Raw genomic sequence first — 10,000 nt, forward strand, 5'->3', positions numbered from 1 at the left:
TGCTGAGCGGGGCACCATAGTGCGTGCACTGGTTTCCCACGGCCCGGTATGTTCCCTCGCTGCGCGCCAGCAGCACGTTGTGATGTCCTACCTCCACCTCCATCATCCTGAAAACACACGTTGATGTTTAAAGTTAACAGACTCACATGCTCCCAAATTGACCTACAGTGACTGTAGATCCTGTCACAGGTAGCGTAGTGGGTGGACTACAGGGCATGTTGGATTACTAACAAATGAAGTCAATACTAGGAGTTAGATTCAAACTCAATGGTGGACATTGTGATGACAATCTACATCCCACATAGCAAATTTGGTCTGGCCCAGTGACGGGCCACATAGCCCATTTACACTCAGCCCACATATAGCAATGAATTACGGTCCACAGATGGTCCAGATCTGGTAGCCAGAACAGGGCACTATTCTGCTATCTCTTGTTCTCTCTCTCTCTCTCCCTTCCTGTTTCTCTCCTTACTCTTTCCCTCCATTCTCCACACCACTCCTCCTTCTCTTTCATCTCCTGCCCTCGTTCTTACTGTCCGTCATGTAGTTCGGACTCCAGACACACCACTTCTGTCAGCTCATCAGACTCGTCCTCCTGGTCAATGTCAGGTGACTCTCTGCCGTCTGGGATTAGAAAAACACACACGGATTATAGTTGGTGTCTGTACACCTGCAGGGTCAAACACATGCCCTGGTGTGAGTATTTGTGTATGTACTGGATAATGTGTGTGTTGGAGAGAGGGAGAGAGAGAGAGGGGAGAGAGAGAGAGGGAGAGAGAGAGGGAGAGAGAGAGAGAGAGAGGGAGAGAGAGGGAGAGAGATGCAGAGGGGAAAGGGCCAAATAAGGAGAGCGAAAGACATCCCCATGGTACTTTCATATACAAATCAAGAACAGTATTAGTAATAGAGTCACATTTCAAATGTCATGCAACATTTACAATGTTTAAATTATGTTTTCTAGAGAAAAATAACAATTAGGGGTAGGTAAATTCTCAAGGTGACTTCAAAAAGATGAATACACCCAGTGATTTCTCACAATGGGAAAGTAGCATCAGTAGAATGAAAGCATACAAGATTTAGCCACCTTTAACCCTGATTAGTCATTTACAGGTGAGTTGTACAACTCAATGATGCATCACTCCATAATAGCCTGTAGAAGCCTAGTAGGCTATACTCACGTGGTTGCCTTCCAGACATCCCGTTGACAATAAAACAACAAAACGACCCTGAATTATCCTCAACGAACATATGATAAAAGTTATTTTACAAAAGTGTATCTCCTACTTGGACCACAGTCCGCAGTCACTTCTGCTCAGCAGCTATGCAGCGATTCGTGATGGGACACAAGTCCGACTCCCCAGCAACCGAACAGGGCTCCCTCATCCCTTGATCGGTGCTGCGATGCTTTGGCAGGTTGGTAAAAGATAAAATATTTTTTAAATTGTTTAAAAAAAAAAAAAAAAGCAGGCTATTCCACGCAAAGTAAACTAAAGGATATTTCATCTAAAGGGAATTATTGGACGTATCGTGCGTGATTCGTGTTTGTCCCTGTTATTGTTCAAGAGAAAAGCATGCCTTTTTGTGTGACACAACGGCAGCATAGAGAAAGGCTGACAGGGCAACACTGCCGACGATGAATGGGCACGTAGGCCGACGCACAAACCTGCGGGACTTCGTTTAATCCATCACTAGAAAAAACTAGAAATATGTCATCTTGAAACCTATGATTTGAGGTGGGCACATTCCTCTGTGTGGCATTTAATTAGTCTACATTGATTAGGCTATAGGCTAAAGCGCCTCATAAATACCTTAGGTTCATTTAATTGTGTTTCATAGAGTATCGAATTAACACAACCTTTCTAGCCTTGTGCGTGTGAAAGAAAATCATTGTCGAGATTGAAAGAACATGCTATTACCCTACCTGTGGGCGATCTCATCATGAAACACGTGATAGGAACTCGAGTTCTGTCAAAATAATCTCTATCTCTGTTATCCTTATTGTACCATTATTCCGTTCACGGTTAAGATTATTGTTACGAGGCGCCTTGTGCAGTTCATGCTTGAAAAGCACTTTACAAATAAAGTGACGATGATGATGATGATGATGATTATTATTGTTGTAATTATTATAATTATAAATATAATTATAATTATAATTGTAATTATTGTTATTATTATTGTTATTGTTATTATTGAAAATGAAATGAATTGTGCAATATACAGTAAGACATAATGTTATAGATATCCTATCATGATTGCATTGAGGCCCTTAGTGGTTAGCCTGGGGATTGCAAGAGCTTGGATGCCCTACATTTTTAGTGCTTTAAAGATCTCTCTCTCTCTCTCTCTCTTTCTCTCTATCTCTCTCTTTTTCTTCATCTCACACACACACACACAGCTTTGTACATTTACCTCAGGGGAATCTGAGGCCTACAGAGTAAAAACTCAAAAAGTCCAGGAATAGGCCTATACACCTTTTTTATTTTTTCACAGATCTGAGAGAAACCGAAAGTGAGCTCTTGAGATTAGGATGGTCTCACAAGGCTATGGGACCTGTGGGTCAGCGCTATTTCAGGTCCTCTATAGTCCACCTGTGGCCAATCAGAGGTCAGTATAGGAGAGCATCTCTACCCCACAGTTCACTTGTGGCCAATCATGGGTCAGTATCTCTGTAACTATTTATCTCTGTAAATAGTAACTCTGTAACTATTTATCTACTCTACTGATAGCCATGTCTCTTCTATTAAGTATTTAGCCCCTGTTTATTGCTCTGTAAATGTTCTTAGCCAATAGACAAACATTTTCCAGGAGCTTTCTTGATCGTCTTGTTGAGAGGTCAGGAAATAATTTTTACAGCTCACTTTTTCAGCCCTTGGGTGAACTGTTTTTTGCTTCCCTCTGGAATATGTAGGGGTAAGACCTATTTCCATCCCCCCATTGCTCTCTGTGATGCGCATCGTGTTGCCTTTGTGTATGAAATGTGCTATACAGATAAAGTTTGATTTAGCAGAGCAGAGTGTCTCTACCCCACAGTCCAACCATGGGTCAATATAACATGACAGTGTAATGCTATTTGTTTATCCAGTATTCTGTTGTTTCCACTAAAATGGTATCTTCATTGTAACAGTGATGCCAGTCATGCCTTCACATCACCCATCAACCACTGTAGATCAAAGAGGGGACGAGCACGACTCAACAACTAAAATCAGTATCTTACCTGGTGCACAATCTAGAAACGGTCTAGAAACATTCTGTTCAGTAGCATAGACACCAGCACTCACAGGAGAGTCCAATTTTAGGATTTTAGGAGGCTGGCCACAGAGATTGCCCTCCTTGCAGTGACAGTCACTCCACTCCGCGAGAGCGAACTCTTTCTCTTCCATCCTGATACTCCTAGACCTTTCAGTAGCATTTGATACGGTAGACCACCAGATCCTCCTCTCCACCCTCAAGGAGAAAGGTGTCACTGGCTCTGCACGCCCCCTGTTTGCATCCTACCTGACGGGCCGCTCCTACCAGGTGACATGGAGAGGGTCGATGTCGGAACCACTTCTGACTATGGGGGTTTCACAAGGGTCTGTCCTGGGTCCTCTCCTTTTTTCCCTCTACACTACATCTCTGGGCTCTGTCATTCGATTGCATGGCTTCTGACACACAAGTGGAGGCACGCATAGCTGTGTGCTTGGCTGACATCTTGGAGTGGATGGCGACACAACACCTCAAGCTCAACCTGGACAAGACTGAACTGCTGTTCCTTCCGGGAAAAGGCTGCCTGCACCGCGACCTGGCCATCACCATTGACGACACAGTGGTGACGCTCACTCAGACTGCGGGGAATCTGGGTGTGACCCTGGACGACCTGTCATTCTCTGCACATATCACATCCGTTACACACTCTTGCAGATTCCTGCTCTACAACATCAGGAGAATTTGCCCTTTCCTCACTGATGAAACGGCACAGGTGCTCATCTAGGCCCGTGTCCTTTCCTACTTGGACTACTGCAACTCCCTCCTTGCTGGGGCCCCAGCATCAGCCATGGTGTTCAACCACCCCAAGTTCTCCCACACAACTTCCTTTCTCTGTTCTCTACACTTGCTCCTAGTAGCAGCTCGTATCCAGTTTAAAACTCTGGTACTAGCCTTCAGGGCAATGAATGGAACAGCTCCCCTCCAGGCCATAGTCAAGCCCTACACCTCCCCCCCGCTACTTTGGAGCGACTGGTTGCCCTGTCACTCCGAGGCTCCTGTGGTGGGGTGAGGATGTGTCAGAAATGTGCTTCAAAAACTCAGTAAAAAGAAGGGAAAGGAGTAGAATTCCCAATTGGATTGTAGATCTTTCAGCATCCTCAGTTCACAATGTGGTGTTTCCCCAAGAGTTTCCACCCCTATTTCAGGCACCCACACACACGCGCACACACACACACACACACACACACACACACACACACACACACACACACACACACACACACACACACACACACACACACACACACACACACACAGAGCTTTCTGTCTGCTGCTATGTTTGGCTTCGGGAGCTATGTTCCATCTGTGGGCTCTTCTAACCAGGGCCAACCTGAGCTAAGAATAGGGCAAGTTTCCGAGCCAAAATGAGAGCTTCTGTACTTCCTCCAGATATAACTGGCATTCCTGCAGGGATGCATAGATCCAGAGATGAGATACAACATGGAGTTAGAAGATGAACCTGTGGAGATACCGTAACATGAACGTCTCTGTATGTAACGGAACTAGGCTCAATAAAATAATCACATCCCCATATTCACAATTGTGAGTTTAAAGGTGCAGAATGAGGTTCAGGCCCCCCTCCAAAGGCACTCCTCCAAACTGGGGGAAACAAATGACTGTCACTAGGCAGGTAGGTAGGTTGACAGACAGGTAGGCTATCCAATCAATTCAAGTTGGCAACTCAAAATGATTGGACGCACTTATTACAGTCCTGTGACTTCCAGATTATGGATTTATTTAATTTTAGTGTCAGAGCACTTTATTTATTGATTGCTGTCGGGATGTAATGACAATTGCAAAAAATATAACAAAAAGTGCTTCTGAACCAAACCGCATACTGCACCTTTAACACATTTCTTTATGTAACATGCCTGTGCTGGCTGATTAGCTGCTGTTCCAGACAGACGGACAGGCTATGACAGAGCAGGGGGAAAATATGCAAGGCATGGAACAGAGTCTGGCAGCTGACACCGTCGCGTGAGCGCTTACTGTGCCACCACACCATCAGGTGACGGTGAATAGGCAGCAGTGCTCTCATGACGTGGCTCAATCTTAAAGCCGCAGGACATGTCTGTCTGTCTGTCTGTCTGTCTGTCTGTCGGTCGGTCTATCTATCTATCTATCTATCTATCTATCTATCTATCTATCTATCTATCTATCTATCTATCTATCTATCTATCTATCTATCTATCTATCTATCTATCTATCTATCTATCTATCTATCTATCTATCTATCTATCTATCTATCTATCTATCTATCAGTCTGTCTGTCTGTCTGTCTGTCTGTCTATCTATATATAAAATATATAATGTTTCCTCCTAGAAACAGGAATGATTTAACTGTTATATTTCCAAACACACTGCTGACTCACTAACACAATAAAAGTTGACCTACAGGAAAAGACAGTTCAGTTTTTGGACCTCATGGAGGGGGGGGGGAGAGAGAGAGAGAGAGAGAGAGAGAGAGAGAGAGAGAGAGAGAGAGAGAGAGAGAGAGAGAGAGAGAGAGACAGAGAGAGACACAGAGACAGAGAGAAAGAGTCTTATCCCATGCCCCTCCCTAACTGTGCTCACAGTGTGGAGAGGCAAATGAGTTCACCTTGATCTGGGGACATCTCAAGGGAGACTATAGACTCTTATGAATGAAAGTACAGCTGCACATGGCCCCGAGCACGGACCAAACCACACTTAATCCAGATTCGGTCCACACCCAGGACCACCCACACCCGCACCACCACGCGACCCGACCAGGACCCGGATCATGATCCAATCCCAACCCAATCAGGTGCAGACAGGTCCCATGACAACCTACCCTACTGCCCTGCCTCCCTTCAATGGACACAAACTTGACTTCTTTTAGGAGGGCCTTCAATTTAGATTTGAAATATCTATAGTTTGCGCATGTTTTAAGCTCCTTTGGGAGTGCGTTCTATTGATTGGCTCCTTTTATTGAGAACGCTGACCTGCCGAATTCTGTTCTTCGACACTTCACAGTTCCCTGCAGTCGTGCTCCTGGTGGACGGTCCGGTGGCCTGCATTGGTTGCACCAGGTCACACAGCACCTGAGGGGCCTTACCTTGCAGGCACTTACTGATTAGATTGATATTAGCAAATTTTATGTTGTTATCAAATTCTAACATTTTAGATCCCTCAGGATGGGACAGTGGTGTGATTTGTTTGGCTTCCTTCCCAGGATTTTAACTGAACGGTTGTAGAGTCTCTCTAAGGGTTTTATTGTTGTGGGACAAGCTTGGGACCATGAGGTTACACAGTAATTTAGATGGGAGAGAACCATGGAATGTAAAAAGAATTTGGCTGCTTCATATGTTAGACAGTCTCTAATATGTCTGAACACAAACAGAGTTGCCTTAACATTTTTTGTGACTAGTTCTTTAAACTTCAGGTGGGGGTCTAAGATTAAACCAAGATATTTGACCTCTTTTCTTCTCCGCCCCACAGGGCTAGCTCCTATTGGCATAAGCGGACCACACCATACACACTTGCTGGCACCTCAATAACAAAGGACTGGCCAGCCAGGACACAAGCCAGTGCTCCAAGGTGAGCTCACACCAAAAGTTGGCCCACCCAAGCACTGGCCCCACCCGCCACCCTCGGTCCATCACAACCGAGGGCAAGAAGAGGTACGTGAGGGGAGAGCCGGACCGGAAGCGGTTACAACGTAACATAGCCAGTCCAAGCCTCACTCACAGACAAAAGCGTACCGTCACTCATAAGACAGTCCCGCCCTGGTATCATGTCTAACGCTGACTCGCACTGGCAGCTGTGCCTAGCACAGATGACGCCACGGAGACAGAGGACATAGATAGAAGATAATAACGGACAAAAGGAGATGGAGACAACCAAGTCCCCACCGCACAAATGTCCTCCACAGACACACCATTAAACAGGGCAACCGACGTGGCCATGCCACTCGTAGAGTGTGCCCGAACAGCCCCAGGCAGAGGGCCACCCGCAGTCTCATAAGACTTGGAGATGCCCTCACAAATCCACTGGGAGAGATGCTGTCTAGACAGCGGTGAGCCCACCTTCCCTGGGCCATGGCAAACCAACAGCTGGGGGGTAGAACGGACCGCAGCTGTGCACTGAACATAGCCCCGACATTCAGACAGCCGGCAATGTGCTGCGCCGTCAGAGACCGGAGGTTGACATGAGCCCATCACCACAGCATCACCGCCGGCCGGTTGCCAGTTGATGTACGCTACTGTGGTCTGGTTGTCTGACCACACCAGTACATTGCGCCCCTGTACTAGGTCGACAAAGTGGTGCAACACCAGCAACACCGTCTTTAATTCCAGGAGGTTGATGTGGCGCCGTTCCCCGACGGCCCACAAACCACCTACGGCCATGTACTACCCCAGCCGTTTAAAGACGCGTCCGTGAAAACGACGACGTGAGTAGACACTGCCTATTGGAACACCGTGCCCTATTACGTGCCGGTCCCTCCAATAGCTGAGGTCCGCTCCCAACAATCCAGGTATTTGCACAAGGCGCTGTCTGTGTCTCCCAGGATCTAGACAAAGCCGTGCGAACCACCTCTGTGTGCGCCTCATGTGTAACAGGCCCAGGGACACACCACTTGGGCCGCCGCCATCAGGCCTAGAAGGTGCATGACTGACAGAACCGACACCTTAGGAGAAGGACACAAAACGCTGAGACATTTCTCCAGCATTTCCCTCCTTGGATCAGACAGACACGCTTCCATTGTGCCCGTGTCCAGATTGATACCTAAGTAAAGAATCTGACGGGCCGGCCACAGAGCGCTCTTCTCCCAGTTGACCGCAAACCCCAAAGGTCTGCTACTTCAGCAGGAAAAGACACCGCGGCTCTAGCCGAGCTCATCACAGTGTTGTGATGGGACCGGAGCCCAGAGAGGGACGGTCCCGTCTTACTCACTAACGGCCCAGTTAGTGCCGTACCGGTGAGCTCCACGATCATCACGTCCGCTACATTAGCAGAAAACGACTCCGTGGCTCGAGCCAGGCTAGCTGGCTGATGTAGATGGCTAGCATAGCGATGGAAGATGAAGCAGCGATGGCTTGTGCCGCCAAGGCGTAGCTCTTGTCCGCCAAGGACAGGATCGTCTTGTCATTGGGGTCAGGCATCAATGGCTTCCTGACAGAACCCCAAGCAGCGGAGGAGCCAGGCACGAGCACCGCAGCAATGTCGGGTTCCAGTGCAGGGGAGCCACCTGTCATGATGTCATCCCAGCCGGCCACTTTGGTAGCTTTATCGAAGGATCGTAGCGGAGCTCTCAGTGCAGCCGGCTGAGCCCATCCCTCCTCCAAGAACGTCTCCAGGTTAGGCATCGCCGGCAGGAGACGAGGGGCAGGTGTTGAAGGAAGCCCTCCAGAGAGGCAGCCCAGTAGCAGCGGGAACTTCCGGGATGGGTATGTTGAGGTGATGTGCAGCTCTCTCCAGCAGCTTGGGCAGGTCATGGTCGAATGCCCCCCGGAAGAAGAGCCGCTCGCCTCCAGGGTCACTGAGGAAGAATACCTGCCGTCCTCAGGATCCTTGTCTTCTTCATCAGATGGTGGGAGGGGCAACATCGGAGCCGGCTAATGTAGGGGCACATGGACATCACCCACGTCCGAGCCGCCCTGTGTGAGAGCGGTCTCTTCGGTGTCCTGCAGCGGCGGCGGCGGAGTCTTGAAGAAGTGCGCTCGGAGGATCCTCTCCAGAGGATCTATGAGAGAGCAGACCTGGAAGTCGGGAGACGGAAACAGGCCCGCCTAGGCGTGCTGCGGCCCCATATAACGGAAGCAGAGGGGATGTCCCTCGGAATCTATCTGGAGGACTAATCAGTGCCGGCTGGGGGTCCCCGGGGGATACTGCCGGCTCCTTGGAGAGTTGCTTATATCATAGTCATATTCGGGTCTTCTCTTTTTCAGTCATTTACGCGAGCTGAAAATGTAAAAGGAGCAGTTGTGCGGGTGAAGCCCATTTATACAGTGGTGCACCGGACCTGGTTGGACACAGGTGCGTGTATGGGTTTTTTTCTTCAGTCAGTTGTAGCTAGCTAGGTTTCACTAGCCAATAGGAGCTAGCACTGTGGGTCGGAGCTCCACGAAATAGAACAGGAAATAGCCTCTTAATTTGAGGAACTGGTCTTGGCTGAAAGCCTCATGTTCGTTAACTGTGATGTCTTATATTCCTTCCCTTACATCATCAGTTAATACACACAGAAGAAAATATTCAATTCGTATGCCTACTCATTACATTGCATAAGAGATAGACATTTCGTTTAAAAAAAATGAAAAATTGCATGCCGGAGTTTGACATTGTGCAAGACATGAGTAGTGTGCGTCGCACGTCAGAGCTGTACTTTGTCAAGGCGTTCTGATTGGCCCGCTGTGGCGGACTGCGTCACTGCGCTGCCAGCTGATCGCAGCGAGAAGCCGGGCGTATGATGAGGAGGACTCCGAGGACTCTGACCAGAGTTCCGAAAGGGAGAGACGAGACGATTCTTCTCCAATCCATGAAAAAAGAAAAGTAAGCTCGCCTTTATCAATGAGACTTTGCTATGTTTGTTTTAGACCCACTAGTTCAATGTTGATTGTGTATGTGCAAAATGCGGTGTTTGTGGGTCGTAGGCGAGGGCAAGAATGACTTAACCAGCCTAACGCTTAAGGTGGGGCCACGGTAAGGGTCTTTACCGTCTCGTCTCACGGTTTAACTCTGTTCCAGTCGGTGTAGGCTATTTTGATTACTGGTGACATATAGACCATCCTAG

General features: G+C 47.9%; 1 protein-coding gene across 1 annotated transcript in view; it reads right to left on the reverse strand.

The window, feature by feature from the left end:
- aifm5 (apoptosis inducing factor mitochondria associated 5) overlaps positions 1 to 3,383 on the reverse strand; it is a gene marked incomplete at both ends in the record, with an annotated part of 10,662 nt that extends 7,279 nt beyond the window's left edge. Inside the window, 4 exons of the mRNA XM_084450277.1 lie at positions 1 to 107; positions 534 to 624; positions 3,154 to 3,163; positions 3,282 to 3,383. The exon at positions 1 to 107 is cut by the window's left edge and continues 3 nt beyond it. Of these exons, the coding sequence (XP_084306403.1) occupies positions 1 to 107; positions 534 to 624; positions 3,154 to 3,163; positions 3,282 to 3,383 (310 nt within the window). The remainder of the gene's footprint in view (positions 108 to 533; positions 625 to 3,153; positions 3,164 to 3,281) is intronic.
- Positions 3,384 to 10,000: the final 6,617 nt, after the last annotated feature.

The sequence above is a fragment of the Borostomias antarcticus genome (assembly GCF_949987555.1).
Source record: "Borostomias antarcticus genome assembly, chromosome: 15".
Taxonomy (NCBI): domain Eukaryota; kingdom Metazoa; phylum Chordata; class Actinopteri; order Stomiiformes; family Stomiidae; genus Borostomias; species Borostomias antarcticus.